The sequence below is a fragment of the Arachis ipaensis genome, chromosome B9 (assembly GCF_059453495.1).
Source record: "Arachis ipaensis isolate K30076 ecotype BB chromosome B9, ASM5945349v1, whole genome shotgun sequence".
In the NCBI taxonomy this organism is placed as follows: Eukaryota; Viridiplantae; Streptophyta; class Magnoliopsida; order Fabales; family Fabaceae; genus Arachis; species Arachis ipaensis.
The window spans coordinates 105,572,140-105,589,916 of record NC_142444.1 but is presented as its reverse complement, the minus strand read 5'-3'; the positions used below and the strand labels follow the sequence as shown (position 1 = coordinate 105,589,916).

The following is a 17,777-nucleotide window of genomic DNA, read 5'->3' as shown; positions in this document are numbered from 1 at the left end:
AATTCGACTTCTAGAATGCTTTTTATTTTGTCTTGGATGTTAATAAAAATTTCTCATTCTGAGAATATATATTTAGTGTTAGGTATTTATGTCTGTGTTTAAAAAATTTTGACAAAACTGACGGAGCCAATGGAATATTTGTATAATGTGTACAATGGGCTATTTATTTGGCCCAATATGAGTTAAAAAAATGAACATGAAACCACTCATCCAAAAGTTTAAGCTGATGGAAAAAGGTGACACTAATGGTTATATCTCTAATACTGAATCAGACATCCATAAACTTCGATTATACATTTGTACACATTGTACAACTATTCTATTGGCTCTCTATACTTCCTCTTTTCTTAAAGAGGAGATTTAATTAGTAGTTATTTGTTTCATATTCTGTACTAATTTTTTTGGTGTTATAAATTAATACCCTTATGTTATATTGTGAATAGGTTTAACCTAAAAAATATCAAATTTTTTGTTGAGTTTCATGTAACTTGAAAGGGATGTGTCGCACTGAATAGTGAGGTTGCTGTGATGTATGTGTTTTGTGTATGACAAATGCTTAGTTGCTGCAACAAAGAATATGGGTTAGTTTGATATGTATTATCTAAGGGTGAAATATATTCATTTATTGTGAGCACCAGTTGTTTTTATGCACCAAAGTCGATCGTTAGTGTGATGATAAAGAAGCAAACAACTTCTCAAAAGCATTGTGAACCGCGGCTTGCACACATTTACGGTTACATTCCTCAGTAGGTGCCATGAACACAACCGATGATGTGCTTCAGGAAATACTTCTTGAATGGCTAAGCGCATGGATCGATCCCCATTAGTTATTACCAGTTTAAGAGCTTTACCACCCATGCATTCCAAAAACTTTCTCAACACCCAAACATACAACGCTTGAGATTCGCACGAGACCATGGCCGTGGCAAACACGCATGTCTGGTTGTGGTGGTTGACCCCGGAAAATACAACAACTGGTAGATTGTACTTGTTTCGACCATACGTCGCATCAAAGGCAAGAACATCACCAAAGATCTTGTAATCATCTTGGCTACGCCTGTCGCTCCAGAAAAGGTCAGACATATGTTGGTCTGGCCCAACTTCAAACCTCCAAAACATCTTCTCATCCCCCCTTGCACATCTCTCAAAAAACCTTAGAGCCGCATTCACATCACCATTCCTTAAGGCACGTTGCCTCCTAACCTCATTATACATGTCTCTCTTTGTGAAAGGAACAAGGTTAAATCCGCCTGCCTGCGCAGCAATTGACTCATATATTTTTGGAATAGAAATTCCAACTTGCCTCAAGCTGTCTATATGGGCTAGATTGACATCAGAAATCTTCCGGTACGAAGGCAAGTATGGCACAAACTTTGCAGGTAGAAGATCTTGGTTATGGTCATCTACGAAGCGTGAAACATACCAAATCCCGCTATCACCATTCGGCTTTATCCTCATCTCCGCCAAACACCCATATCGAGTGAAAACCTTGTGCTCCCGCTTTCGATCCTGCATCTCTAGCCATTTTCTGTCTCTGAAACCTTCTCTGTTGCATAAATACATGTAGTTGAATTCCATTTCCAATATCTCTGCGGCACTGTACATGATTGGTTTCAGAGATGCCATTATCTTCTTGAACGATTAGATTCTCTACCGATAAAGAATTTTTATAAAAATAATCGTGTTGTAAGTATAGTTTCTAAACCAACAGAGAATCATTTCGTACAAAAACTTTGGTTGTCACAAGTAACAAAACCCAATAAATTTATAACTGAAGTATTTAAACCTCGAGTCGTCTTCTCAAGAAATTGCAGGGAAGTATGATTTACTATTGGTTATGGAAAAAGGTGTATTTTTGGGTTTATGAAATAGAGAACAAGTAATTTAAATGGCAAGAAAAATAAATTAATAATTATAAAAAAAACTCTTGATAAGGTATAAGAACTGGAAATTCTATCCTAGTTATCCTTATCAGGTGTGATAAGAATTGGATTTTGCTCCTACTTAGTTAACCCTTACTAAATATAGGAAAGTCAAGTGGACTAATTAACTTGATCCTTCAAGTCCTAGTCAACTCCTATGAAAAGACTAGCTTTAGAGGGATCCAAATCAATCAGCAATTCCCAATTTTTAATCAACTGCTGAGTCTGATAACTCAAGTGTTAGCAATTACTTAACCAAAGCAAAAAGGGAGAAAATCTACTCGAATAAAAATGTCTTCAGATTGGAAGCAGCAGTAACATAAATAAAAGAAAGAAATCTTAAATCTAAAATACCTCAAATTATATTAAATAAAGAAATCAACTCTAACATGAAGTTCATAAGCCAAATTGAAAAGATAAATAACAATTAAAGTAATAGAATAAATAAAAGTAGAAAATAAATTAAAGGAACATTGAACTTGTGATTGAAGAGAAGTAGCCTAATCATAATAAAAATCCTAAATCCTAATCCTAATCCTAAATCCTAAGAGAGAGGAGAGAGCCTCTCTCTAAAAGCTACATTTAAACCTAAAATTATGAATATGAATGTTGTATATGTTGTGTTACTGATTCCCCCATTCTCTGGCTTATATTCTGTGTTTCTGGCTTAGATTTGGGCCGAAAAAGGGTTCAGAAATCACTGGGGGCGACTTCTGCAAATTACTGCACGTGGCGTCTGTCACGCGTGCGCTTGGGTCACGCGTTCGCGTGGTTTGGAGTTTTTCTTTGTCACGCGTGCGCGTTAGTCACGCGTCCGAGTCATTTGTGTTCTGTTCAAGGCACGCGTCCGCGTCGTCCACCCATACGCGTCACTGTCATTTCGCGCTAGACATGCGTCCGCGTCGTCCACGCGTACGCGTCACTGCCTTTTCTTCAAAACTCCATTTTTGTGCTTTCCTTCCATTTTTGTATGTTTCCTTTCTGTCCTCTAAGCCATTCCTGCCCTATAAAGCCTAAAATTACTTAACACACAGATCACGGCATCGAATGGTAATAAAGGATAATTAAAGTAAATAATTTTAAAGCATAGGAAACATGTTTTCACATATATCATAAAATAAGGAAGGAATAGTAAAACCATGCAATTTACATGAATAAGTGGGTGAAGAATTGATAAAAAATACTTAATTGAGCACAAGATGAATTATAAAATAGGGGTTTATCAACCTCCCCACACTTAAACAATAGCATGTCCTCATGCTAAATCCAAGAGAAAAGAATGAAGGTAGAATGGTGGAATCTTATGCAATGCAATCTATTCTAAATGCAAGCTACCTAAATGAATCATGCAATTCTAATTATTATCCACCTATATATATAACTTAAATGTGGCTAAATTGAGTTAAATTTTTCAAAGAATCATATATGCATAGCCAAGCCTAAATCATGTTAAAGCACTTTCACAATTGAGTTGAGTTAATGGAATTCACAAACTTGCAAGACAATTAATAATTAAATTTGGATATATGGAGATGAGCTATTGAACCCTCACTGGATTTGTGTTTACTCTCTAGTCACTCAGTGTTTGGGGTTAATCACTCTATTCTTTTCTGTTCATGCTTTCTAAACTTTGTTCTTCATCTAACCAATCAACAAATATCTAATGCATACATAAAAACATCATGAGGTCTTTTCAAGGTTGTAATGGGGCCAAGGTAAAGATGAGGATATATATATAAGGCTAAGTGAGCTATAAGTTGAATCCTTGATTAGTCTAAGATCTCACCTAACATATACATACTCTATATAATTTTTAAAATTTTGCCTAGCTTCGCATAATTTTCCCACTTTCTTATCATATACCCATGTACCAATTTAATTTTTTTTTATTTTACTTTCATGTGCATTGATTCCTTTACTAAACTCATTATTGGGGTAATTTTGTCCCCTTATTCATTTATTTAATTAAAAAGTTTTTTTTTGAAACATAAACACAACATTTTCAATGCACATGGTATTTTAATTATTTTGGTTTCGCATGAGCATGCTCCCAAATTTCTGATTATTTTATTAATTTAATCCTTTCCTATCAACCCATGTTCCCACGTTTTCCCACACTTAGTGGATACACAATCTCTATCTTAAGCTAACCAAAGATTCAATTTGGGATTTTTAATTTTGTTTTTCTGGTTAAGGCTAGTGATGTGGTTATAGAACAAAAATGGATTAAAAGGCTCAAGGGGGCTAACAAGGGTGACATAAAAGGGTAGACTTATTTGGGATAAGTGAGCAAAAATAAATAATGGCCTCAATCACATGCAGGTATGTATCTACATTTTATATTGGACATATAGATTGAAAGAAAGTAAAGATTGCAAGCATAGAAAAGAAGTGCAAAACACACAGGAATGAAATTTATGGTTAAATGTAACCATATAATTAAGCTCAAAAACTCATGGGTTGTGTGTTCTTTGGCTCAAAAACCATATATTAGTTATGTATGTCATACAAGTAGAAATCAAGAGTTTCCATTTAACTCAATGTGAATCTTAGAATGGCTTTTATAAAATTTAGTATTTTCCTTGAAAAATGTTGTCAATTTACCAACATGTATTGCTATATATATATAAGGTGTGTGGATTGTTGTGATTCTGTTATACTAAAGTTTCTAGTTTACTCTTTTATTTTTAATTAAACCAAATTATCATATGCTAAAAGGGCAAACTAAGCTAATTAATCCATATTTTCTATATCACAACTTAATAAGCTAAAGGCGCAAACTAAACTAAATATCTAAGATATATATAAACCAAAGTGTAAAATATAATAAAGTAGATGGAAATACAGTAAAAGAAAAATGTGCAAGTGCTGAAAGATAAATAAGATAAAATAAAATACAGAAAATAAACAAAATAGGATAAAAAGAGTTCGAAAGTAGTTCACCAAAAAGATTCGCCAAAGATGGCGACCTCCCCACACTTAAATAATAGCATCGTCCTCGATGCTCAATCAAGCTAGGTGTAAAGAAGTGTCATCTCCGGAAGGATGTGCTGCTAACGATCATACCATGGTGGGTTGTCTCCCACCTAACACTTTTAGTTAAAGTCCTTAAGTTGGACATTCTGGTGAGCTTCTTGTTATGGTGGCTTGTGTTTGAATTCATCCAGATATCTCCACTAATGTTTGGAATTTCAATAGCCTCTGGGGTCCCAAACTAGGCATGTAAAGCCTTTGAGTAAATTCAAACAGGTTTTCAGGCTCCCGGGGTGTTGAATGTCAATAGATTCCAGGATCCCAAACCTTGCTTCTGTACCCATCTTTGTCTGGATCTACATTTTTCCAGCCGGGTAGTACGGAATTTGAATTCTCACTAAGACGACCAAACATCTTCCGGGACCCATTTAATTGAACTCTGTACCAATCCTTACGCCTCAAATTGAAGCATGGAGCTTTATTGAATCTTCCATACTGACGAACGGATTTCTGCTAGTAAAGAAATTCACAAATATAATCACGTTGTAAGTATAGTTTCTAAACTAACAAGAATCCTTTCGTACAAAAATTTTGTTTGTCACTAAAGCAAATCCAATAAAATTAATAACCGAAGTATTTAAACCCCGGGTCGTCTCTCAAGGAATTGCAGGGAGGTGTGTTATTATTGGTTATGGATTTTCCGAGAATTTTTAGAGTTGGGTAATAGAAAAATAAATAATTATAAATTAAGGCAGTGAAAATTAACAAAGAGGTTTTATGTAATTAAATTAAATTAAAAAGCCTTGATCCGGAGAAGATTAATTGGAAGTTCTATCCTTATTGGATTTTCCAAGTGTAATGGTAATTAGTTGTTATTCTACTTAGTTATCCTTTACTAAATAAAGGAAAATCAAGTTAGGAGCCAACTTCTATTCACAAGTCCTAATCCTCACTCTTGTGTTTGGATTAGCGTTAGTGGCCAGAGAGCTGATGGGAAGCAGAAGCTGGTGAATTAAAAATTTATTAAAATGGTTACGTTGCAAGTATAGTTCTTAACTCACCGAAAATCTGCCTATCAATTTAGAAATATGTCACAGAGAGTTTAATTTAAAATTACTGGGAGTTTTAAGTCCCAGGTCGTCCCCCAACGAGTTGCAGAAAAGTGTGCTGTTTTATTAATCAGATGTTCCAAGAAATTGAGCTAAGTAAATTGGAATTTAAATTGAGGAATTTTAAATAATATAAATAAAAGCTTTGACTGGAAATTAATTAGTTAGAATCTCTATCATTGATGGAGTGATTTTTAAGATTGATTTATAATTAACGGTTACTCTGTTTGGTTATCCTTTACTAGGTAAGGGAAAGTCAAACAAGTTGGAATGCCAGATCTGTTCACGAGTTGCAACCCACTTAGTTCAAAGGGATTGGCGTTGGTGACAGGATAGCAATCCAACAGTTAACCCAACTACAAATTTCTCCTTCAATCCTTCCAACTCAAGAGTTCCTTTTAATCAACTCCCCATCAAGTAATGAAACTACTCACGCATTGTAAATAAAGAATCCATAGCACATGAAAGGAAATTAAAAGAAGACATGATTATTAGAATTGAAATTGAATTAAAAAGAAATAATCCTTGCATTAAATAATCATAAAAATATCTAAATGACAAAATTGAACAAAGCAAAGGACATGGAAGAATGAACCCAAGTTAAAAAAACAAACTAGAATGATGAAGTCTTGATGAGGAAATAACTCTCCCCAATGTTCCAATGCTAAGACCAATTGAAAATTAAAATTCTAAAAACCTAGAGAGAAAAACCTAAGAGAGTGAAAACTAGATCTAGAAAACTACTGAATGAATGTGTGTTGTTTCTGCATATTCTCTGACTCTAGTCTGCTGTTCCGGACCGAGAACTGGGCCGAAATAAGGTCCAAAATCGCCTCCAGCGAATCCTGCAGATTATGCAGATCGCACATGTCACGCGATCGCGTCATCCATGCGGACGCGTCGCTTGCGCTTTTTCCTCTCCACGCGTCCGCGTCGTCCACGCTACCGCGTCACTTGCGCTTTCCAATTCGCATGGCCGCACGAGCCATGCAGCCACGTCACTGCAATTTGCACTCCTTCGCGCGGTCGCGTGAGCCATGCGACCGCGTCACTTCTCGCTGGTTATCTCCTCAAATTCTTGTGTTCCTTCCATTTTTGCTAGCTTCCTCTCCAATCTCCATCTCATTCATGCTCTATAAAGCCTGAAACACTTGACACACAGATCACGGCATCGAATGGAATAAAGGAGAATTAAAATTAAATAATTAAAGTCTCTAGGAAGCAATTTTCAAACATGTACTGAATTTAGGAAGGAAATCTAAATGCATGCTAAATTGATGAATAAGTGGGTAAGGATCATGACAAAACCACACAATTAAACACAATATAAACTATAAAATAGTGGTTTATCAACCTCCCCACACTTAAACATTAACATGTCCTCATGCTAAATTGAAGGAGACAAGGAAATAAGTATGAACATGTAGAAACTCATGAAATGCAATGCAATCCTACATATATAAATAAATGCAACTATATGATTATTGCCCACTTGATCAAAAGTAAATAAGCCCTTCAAAACAATTACAAATCAAATTCCACTAATTCTATCATTATACAATAAAACCGATAAAAGTGCAAGCAGATAGCTTATGAAAGCAGGAAACATGAAAATTCAAGCATTGAACCCTCACTGATAATGTATGTACGCTCTAATCTCTAGTGTATAAGGTAATCACTCTATTCTTCTCTAGTCATGTTTTCTAACTTTTGTTTTTCTCCTAACCAATCAACAATAGTTAATATACCAATGCAAACATCATGAGATCTTTTCAGGGTTGTAATGGGGCCAAGGTGCAGGTAAGGGTATACATATGGCTAAGTGAGCTTTATAAATTGAATCTTTAATTAACCTAAGCTCTCTCCTAATATACATATATTCTATATACTTTTAAATTCATGCCTAGCTACCCGTAATTCCCTTTTTTTCTTCAACCCATACTCATGTTTCAACTTTGTATTTTAATTCTATCATATGTGCATTGATCTTTGAATTCTGAATTTAACATTGGGGTAATTTTGTCCCCTTATTTATTTGTTTTTTTTATTGGAATTAAAATAAATAAAGCTTATCAATGCACATAGATTTTTGATTCTTATAGTTTCACATGAATAGGTATCCAAATTCCCTTTAAATTTTCATGACACATCCCCTTAACAACTTTTGTTCCCACAATTTCCCATACTTAACTAGCACACACAATTCTATCTTAAGCTAACCAAAGATTCAATTTGGGATATGCAATTGTTTTTCAGCTTAAGGTTAGTAATGTGGTAAAATATAGAACAAATGGGGTTTTAAAGGTTCAAAGTGGTTAATAAGGGTAATTGAAAAGGGTAGGCTTGATTTGGATAAGTGAGTTTAAGCAATTAATGGCCTCAATCATGTGCAAGCATGTAAATATAATAAATATTGGACATATAAGATAAAATAAAATATAGATTACAATCATAGAGAAATAAACACACAAGAATAAAATAATTATGGTTAAATAATGTAACCATACATAAAGGCTCAAATCTTTCACAGGTTGTGTGTTCTTTAGCTCAAACATCATGTTCCAAATACAACTCAAGCAGATTTATCATAAAAATTTTGAAAAATTAGTGAAATTTTATTCCAAAGATAGATTTTTAAAAGAAACTTATTGTCTTTTCAATCAAGTAGAACATGCATGCAACTATTCTAACCTATGCAATTTATTCTATTCTATAAAAAAAAAGAAAATCTAACTAAAATATCCTAATTATTGGTGCCAGAGAAGAGAATTTACCTTCGGAAGTCAGGTACTGACCGACCTCCCCACACTTAAGGCTTTGCACCGTCCTCAGTGCCATCTGTCAGAAACAGGGGTGGGCTGGTAGCAGTATCTCCATCATCGGGACCGTCATGGCTCCCTGTGCTAGTAAAGGAAGTGGAGTCCGGGGTGTCTGAGTGTCTGAAGCGTCCCTTGAGTAGCTCCTTGAGGTGTTTGAATCGGCGCTCGTTACGGCGCTCTCTCATCTTTGCTTTCTGTTCTTGCCGATCCAACCGTTCGATTATCTGCTGGAGCAATTTCTCAGTTGTAGATGCTAGTGGTGTTGAAGAAGGATTATCTTCATCTGGAGCAGTGGGAAGGCTTGTAGTGGCTGCTGAGAGTCTGAGGTATTTCCCGTTAGGGACATATTGATCATCCCATGGAAGCATGGCTTTGGTGTCCCCAGCTCTGTAGGAGATTCTGGCTGCTGAGACAAGATCTGAGACCAAGGCAGGGAAAGGTAAGTTGCCCACAATTTGTACGTGTTCCATAGCATTTCGGATATGTCTTGAGAGATTCATAGGTTGGTCTGTAAGGATGCACCATAGTAGAACAGCCATGTCTGCAGTGAAAGAGGACTCATGAGTGCTCGGAAAGATGTAATGGGACATAATCTGTGCCCATACGCGAGCCTCCAAGGTAAGTGCTGAAGCCAAGATTCCCTTAGGGCGGGTAGGGTGGTATCCGTAGATCCAACGGCTGCCAGGTAATGCGATGACTCTGAGAACGGAGTCCCAGTCGAATTGGTATCTCTGGCGCTAAAGGGCGGCTTCTTGAAAAGCGTCAATTCCTGCTGGAATAGGGGGAAGACTCAGAGCTTGCTGAATGGCCTCTTCTGTGATGGGGACTTGCTTCTGCCGGACATAAACAGACTGCAGGGTCGGCATGTAGAAGTTGGAGTAGAACTCAACTACCCAAGAAAGATTGACCTGCCTTGGCTGTTTCCGTAGGAAACCCCATTGTCTTCGCTCAATTTGCGGCTCAACAAAGGTGGCAATATTGGACGGGAGGATAAGAAGTTATTCATTGTTATAGTTCCTTTCTTCCAGGATAGGGAACATCTGCTCACAGTAGCGATTGGAAAATTGCGCAGCGTCCTTTGCTGGAAAGGCTTTCTCCTTTTCGTCAACCTTTATTATCCTCTTGACTCGTTTTGTTGAGGGCTTGACTGTGGTTGAAGAAGGCTCTGCCACTAATGCTCTTTTAGTTCCTCTTCTTGCTGGTGGTCTGGAAGTTGCTTTCTCTTTTTCTTTCTTGGTGGCCATCCTGAAAGAAGGGAAGAGAAAGAAAATTAAATTTAAAGAGAGATACAGCAAGGAAAGAAACGGAAAAGAGGGTGAATGATGCACAGTAAAATGTAGATGACATTAACATATGCTCTCGAGTACATATGAAAAGCCATCAATGGGAAATAGCTAGTGCATAAAAAGACAAGTGAATGCAAGGTGTTTATTGGCATGCTGGCAAAGGGCATGAGTAGTATAGACCAAGCATTACTTTGTAACAAACCATCACGTTTGTATTGACAATTGAATTCAATTAATAAAATAATAAGGGAAATTTGTGAAAAGCAAGCATTGAATAGTATAGTAACATAGAGAAGTGCATAATGCCACATGGACTTTTTCACAAACACATAGCATGCATGGTGAATAGGGTATAGAAAATATGAAGATGAACATGCAAGCAATCCCTTAAATGGGAGAAAAATAATTGTCAAATAATTTGCAATAATCCACAAGCATATAATGAGGGATGATGACTCAAAAGGTTCTAACACCATGTAAAGAAAAGAAAAGAAGAAGAAGAAAAATAAAAATTTGAAAAGAAAAAGAAAAGAAAAAGAAAATAATAATATATATACATAATATAATAAGAATGATAGAAAAGAGAAGAAGGAAGAAGAAGGTAAAACCTTGTTAATGATGCTGAGAGAGATAAAGAGTGAAAGGTGAGATAGAAAGGGGAAAGGGGAAGGAAGAAAGAAGGAGGGAAAAGAAAAATTAGGATTTGGAGGAGAAGAAGCTAAGATATGTGGCAATTTTAGGTTGAGCTGTGCGGCGCATGCGACGCGGCCGCGTGGGGCACGCGTTCGCGTGGGTGCGCGTCAAGGAGGAGGACGCGATTGCGTCGGTCACACGGTCGCGTGACCCATGTTATGCGTCTGGCGCGAGTGCAGCCTCGCTCCAGCACAACTCTCTGTTCAATTTAATTCAATTGCCAAATTGGGGTGACGCGATCGCGTGGGTCACGCGATCGCATGAATGCGCGTCATAAAATGGGTGACGCGGCCGTGTCGGTGACGCGGTCGCGTGACAAGGATTGTGCTTCTAGCACCAATCCAGCATCACTCTCGCACAAAATGTTGATGTGCACCCTTTTACGTCGAAAATTCAGGGCACGCGGCCGCGTGGGGCACGCGGTCGCGTGGAAGGCCATGATTTCCATGCAATGCGGTCGCGTGGGGTAACTTGTGCCATTGGCACGACTCCAGCGCTCCTCCTGCGTAACTTTCTGTTCATTTTTATTTTTCTTTACTGCCCCTGCCACGCGAATGCGTCGCTGTTGCGATCGCGTCGCTCGGCGAAATTTTTTTTTTTTTTTAAGGAAAGATAAAGACATGTAATTGAAAGAGCACGAAAGCACTAATAAAGAGAAGAGTTATTAAAGAAGGAAAACTAAAAGTGAAGAAAAGGACGATCATACCGCGGTGGGTTGTCTCCCACCAAGCACTTTGCTTTTACATCCGTAAGTTGGACGCTCCAATAGCTCAATCTGCTGCAATGTGGGGGTCTTCCAAGCGGAAGATATCAAGCTCCTTATTTTTCTGCACCTTCTCACCATGGTATAGCTTCAGGCGTTGTCCATTAACCTTAATAAGTTCAGAGCTTGAAGGATGGCTTAGGTGATAAACTCCGTACGGTTCAGCCTTCTCTATTCTGTATGGACCTTCCCATTTTGATCTCAACTTACCGGGCATGAGCCTCAGTCGAGATTTGTAAAGGAGAACAAAATCTCCAGGTTGGAACTCTCTCTTCTGGATGTTTTGATCATGCACAACTTTCATCTTTTCCTTGTATATTCTGGAGTTCTCATAAGCTTCCAGGCGAAGGTTCTCCAGTTCCTGCAGTTGCAACTTTCTTTCAGCTCCAGCATTCTCAATTCCCATGTTGCACTCCTTAACTGCCCAGAAGGCTCTGTGTTCTATTTCAACTGGGAGATGACAAGCTTTTCCATAAACCAAGCGGAAGGGACTCATCCCAATGGGTGTCTTGTATGCTGTTTTGTATACCCACAGTGCATCTTGTAGCCTGGTGCTCCAGTCTTTTCTATGAGGCTTCACTATCTTTTGCAAGATACGCTTAATTTCTCTGTTCGACACCTCGGCTTGCCCATTAGTTTGGGGATGGTAAGCTGTTGCAACTTTATGGATTATCCCATGCTTCTTCATCAATTATGTTAGTCTCCTATTACAAAAATGGGTGCCTTGATCGCTCACGATCGCTCGTGGTGATCCAAAGCGGCATATAATATGGTTTTTCACAAAGGAAACAACAGGGTTAGCATCATCAGTGCGCGTAGGAATTGCTTCCACCCATTTGGAAACATAATCCACAGCTAACAATATATAAAAATATCCACTAGAATTTGGAAATGGACCCATGAAGTCAATGCCCCAAACATAAAAAATTTCACAGAAAAGCATATATTGTTGAGGCATCTCATCCCTCTTGGATATGTTACCAAATTTCTGGCATGGGTGACAAGATTTACAAAACTCAGCAGCGTCTCTAAAAAGAGTAGGCCACCAGAATCCATAGTCTAAGATCTTTCTAGCTGTTCGTTGAGGGCCAAAATGTCCTCCACTCTCAGATGAGTGACAGGCCTCTAAAATGGACTGGAATTCTGATTGAGGCACACAACGTCTAATTATCTGGTCAGCGCCACATCTCCATAAATATGGGTCATCCCATATATAATATTTAGACTCACTTTTCAGCTTGTCTCTTTGATGTTTAGAAAAATGTGGAGGAAATGTGCGGCTAACTAAATAATTAGCAACAAGTGCATACCAAGGGACTACCTCAGATACTGCTTGTAGGTTATCAAAAGGAAAATTATCATCTATAGGAGTAGAATCATCCTTAATATGTTCAAGGCGACTCAAGTGGTCTGCTACTAAATTTTGATTACCACTCCTATCCTTTATTTCTAAATCAAATTCTTGTAACAACAGTATCCAACGTATAAGTCTTGGTTTGGATTCCTTTTTAGCTAATAGATACTTTAGAGCTGCATGGTCCGAATACATTACTACTCTAGTACCAAGTAAATAAGCCCGGAATTTATCCAGAGCAAAAACAATAGCAAGTAGCTCTTTCTCAGTAGTAGTATAATTGGACTGGGCAGTGTCTAAAGTCTTAGACGCATAAGCAATAACAAAAGGATCCTTACCTTCACGCTGAGCCAGCGCTGCTCCTACTGCATGGTTGGAAGCATCGCACATGATTTCAAACGGTTGGTTCCAGTCTGGTCCTCTCACAATTGGGGCTTGCGTTAGAGCAGTCTTCAGCTTATCAAACGCTTGTTTGCAATCCTCACTGAACTCGAACTCAATATCCTTCTGCAGTAATCTGGATAAGGGAAGTGCCACCTTACTAAAGTCCTTAATAAATCTCCTGTAGAAACCTGCATGGCCAAGGAACGAACGGACTTCCCTCACAGAAGAGGGGTAAGGTAAACTAGAAATAATATTCACCTTTGTTGGGTCTACAGAAATGCCATTATTAGATACCACATGTCCTAATACAATCCCTTGTTTTACCATAAAGTGGCATTTTTGGAAATTCAATACAAGGTTTGTATTAACACATCTATCTAATACTCTAGATAACCCATCTAAGCAAAGGCTAAAAGAATCACCATAAACGCTAAAATCGTCCATAAAAACTTCTATACAGTCCTTAATAAGATCAGAGAAAAGGCTCATCATGCACCTTTGAAAAGTAGTTGGTGCATTGCACAAGCCAAAGGGCATTCTCTTATAAGCATAGGTCCCAAAAGGACATGTAAAAGTAGTCTTTTCCTGATCCTCAGGAGCTATATGAATCTGGAAATAACCTGTGTAACCATCTAGAAAGCAGTAATGTGATTTACCTGACAGGCGATCCAACATTTGATCAATGAATGGAAGTGGGTAGTGATCCTTATGGGTAGCTTGGTTGAGACGCCTGTAATCAATGCAGACTCTCCAAGCATTCTGAACTCTAGTTGCTATGAGCTCTCCATGCTCATTCTTCACGGTAGTGACTCCGGACTTCTTGGGCACCACTTGTACTGGGCTTACCCATTCACTCTCTGAAATGGGATATATGATACCGGCCTCCAATAGTCTGGTCACCTCCTTCTTGACAACTTCCAAGATGGTGGGATTCAATCTTCTCTGGGGTTGACGGACAGGTCTTGCTCCCTCTTCTAAAAATATTCTGTGCTCACATACTTGAGGGTTGATTCCCACTATGTCTGCCAAACTCCACCCAATTGCCTTCTTATGCTTCCTTAACACATCAAGTAGCTGCTCTTCTTGTTGAGAAGTCAGTTCTCTTGCAATAATAACCGGAAGCTTCTACTCGTCCTTGAGATAAGCATATTTGAGGTGTGGAGGAAGAGGTTTCAATTCTAATTTTTGATCATGGGCAGGCTCTGGATTATCTGGAGCTCGTGAAAATGGCGAAGTGCCCTCACTGTCAGTTAAGAGGGTCCCCACACTCGGACCTTGTCCAGTGTGCCTCTCTTCAAACTCTTCTTTTTGAACTTCAGCCACACTTTCGTCTATGACATCACACTGGAAGATAGAACGATCTTCTGGGGGGTTGTTAATGACTCCATTCAGATTGAAGATCACGATGCGGCCATCTATTTCAAAGGAGTATGTTCCTGAAAAAGCATCCAATTTGAATTTTGATGTCTTCAGGAATGGTCTTCCAAGTAGGATCGATGATGGCTTATCTGAATCATTATGGGGCATCTCCAAGATATAAAAATCAGTGGGAAATGTGAGCCCTTTAATATTCACCAAAACACTTTCAGCAACTCCAGCCACTGTAATAATGCTTTTATCTGCTAACACAAAACGAGCTGCCGACCTTTTTAAGGGAGGGAGCCTCAAAACATCATATATGGACAAAGGCATTATACTGACACATGCTCCTAAATCACACATGCAATCATAAATTACTACGCCACCAATAGTACAACTAACTATGCAAGGACCTGGATCACTACATTTTTCAGGTAATCCTCCCATTAAAGCAGATATAGAACTACCTAAAGGAATAGTTTCTAATTCATTAATCTTGTCTTTATGGATACATAAGTCTTTTAGAAACTTTGCATATTTAGGTACCTGCTGAATAACATCAAAAAGGGGAACAGTTACCTCAACCTTTTTGAATATTTCTACCATTTTAGGATCAGGTTCCAGCTGCTTCCTGGGCTTCCTTGCAAGCTGTGGAAATGGAATGGGAACAGTGGGTTCTGTGGTGCCTGCGCCTTTTGGTGCTTCTTCCTGTGGTTGAGCTATCTCTTCTTTAGCTATGTCCTGTATATCCTCTTCCTTTTCAACATCTTCGACTTCTACCACCTCTTCAGCTGAGGCGTATTCTGGTGAGCTTGGTTCCTCCCGATTCCTCTCCTGCAGTGTGGTTTCGGACCTCAGGGTGATGGCATTAATGCCTCCCTTTGGATTGGGTAACGGTTGAGAGGGGATTCCAGTGGTGCTTGAAGGTGGTTGCTGGAATTTTGTGTTGAACCAAGCTGTGTCATAAAAGCTTGCAGAGTAGAGGTCAGACCATTCAGACTGGCGTTAATAGTGTTCACGATGGTACTTTCCATGGCCAGTTGTCTTTTCTCAAAAGCTTGTAATAAATCTTCATTAGAAGATACCGAAGAATGAGTAAATTGAGAGGTTTGCTGCTGATTGTTCGGTGGTCCTTGGTTTTTCCTCAGGTGAGGTGCTCGGTAAGGTTGAATTTGCTGTCTGTTGTTGTTATTATTCCACCTCTGATTTCCCTGATTATCTCTGCCTCCCCTGTTATTGTTGTCCCTCCAATTCTGGTTTGAATTGTCCTGCCATCCATGGTTATTATTTCCACTTTGATTGTACCCTTGGTTGGGGCGGTCATAAAAGTTATGAGTGGATGCCACCATGTTGTCTTCTTGTTGGAGCTGCGGGCATTCATCAGTGTAATGGCTGTAATCAGCACAAATTCTGCAAATTCTTTGTGGGACTAGTTGTTGGTTTTGCTGCGGTTGAGTTTGTTGAGCTTGTTGATTCAACTGCATTTGCTTCAGCAGGTTGGTCATCTCACAGATGCTTTGAGTTAGAGCAGCAGTCTCTCTGCCAGAAGATACTTCTGCAATGGCTTTTGAACGGCCTTGCTTCTGTCTGTGGTTTCGAGTAGATTCAGCTAAATCACTGATCAATTGCCAAGCTTCATCAGTGGTTTTGTACTTCTTCATAGACCCATTGCTGGCACTTTCCAATGTGGTCTTATCTTGGGGCCTCATACCTTGTGTGATATAGCTGAGTAGCACGATCTTATCAATCATGTGGTGGGGGCATGCTTCCAGAAGATTATTGAAGTGCTCCCAGTATTTAAAGAGAGTCTCATTGTCATCCTGAACAATTGTAGAGATATCCTTCCTCAGTTTATCAGTAACTTCAGATGGGAAGAATTTCTCCAGAAACTCATTTCTGAGTGTATCCCAGTTGGATACATTTGCTATAGGTTGAGTGTAGTACCACTCTCTTGCTTTTCCCTCAAGAGAGAATGGAAAAGCTTTCAGCAGAATTGAAGTTTCATCAGTGCCATCACGCCTGACGGTAGAACAGGCTGCCTGGAAATCTCTCAAGTGCTTGATAGGCTCTTGAGCAGGTAGGCCATGAAACTTGGGCATCAAATTTAACAGTGCGGTCTTTATTTCAAAATCCGTAGCTACCGCTGGATGATGCGCTTGAAACGGTTGCATTGTAAAATCAGGAGCTCCTTCTTCCTGAATGGTAACTCTTCCAGCTGCCATGTTTTCTGCACGTAAAACAACCGAATCAGTAGAACGGGGGCTGGTTTCTTCCTCAGATTCACTTTCAGATCCGCCCTCAGAGCGGGCTAACCTACACTGTTCTCGCCTTATTCGTGAAATAGTCCTTTCAATTTCAGGATCGAATATTAGCAAGCGTGGATCAGGAAGTGAACGCGTCATTTGACGGAAGAAACATGCAGCTCATAGTAGCAAAATTAAATAAAATGCAAATAAATAAATTCTAATTAATAAAATTAGCACTCTATTGCAACTCCCCGGCAACGGCGACAAAAATTGATGGGAAGCAGAAGCTGGTGAATTAAAAATTTATTAAAATGGTTACGTTGCAAGTATAGTTCTTAACTCACCGAAAATCTGCCTATCAATTTATTAAAATGGTTACGTTGCAAGTATAGTTCTTAACTCTCCAATCTCCATCTCATTCATGCTCTATAAACCTGAAACACTTGACACACAGATCACGGCATCGAATGGAATAAAGGAGAATTAAAATTAAATAATTAAAGTCTCTAGGAAGTAATTTTCAAACATGTACTGAATTTAGGAAGGAAATCTAAATGCATGCTAAATTGATGAATAAGTGGGTAAGGATCATGACAAAACCACACAATTAAACACAATATAAACTATAAAATAGTGGTTTATCAAGAGCCAATCACAATTAACTCTTGAGTCTTCCAACTCAAGGGTCTCCAAATATTAATCAACTACAAAATCAAGTTGGGAACCTATAGGGTCTCCAAATATTAATCAACTACAAAATCAAGTTGGGAACCTACTCCATTAACATGGATGCCAATTTCACATAATAAATGACTAAATAAATACTTGAAGATAATCAAACAAATAATGAGGTAAATAGAAAAATACTC

The 17,777-nt window shown here is 38.5% G+C and overlaps 1 protein-coding gene across 1 annotated transcript in view; it reads right to left on the bottom strand.

The window, feature by feature from the left end:
• Positions 1–618: 618 nt before the first annotated feature.
• The window catches only part of LOC148545775 (protein FAR1-RELATED SEQUENCE 5-like), a 28,862-nt gene continuing 11,703 nt past the window's right edge, over positions 619–17,777 (bottom strand). The window contains exon 3 of the mRNA XM_088499093.1: positions 619–1,629. Within this exon, the coding sequence (XP_088355219.1) occupies positions 619–1,629 (1,011 nt within the window). The remainder of the gene's footprint in view (positions 1,630–17,777) is intronic.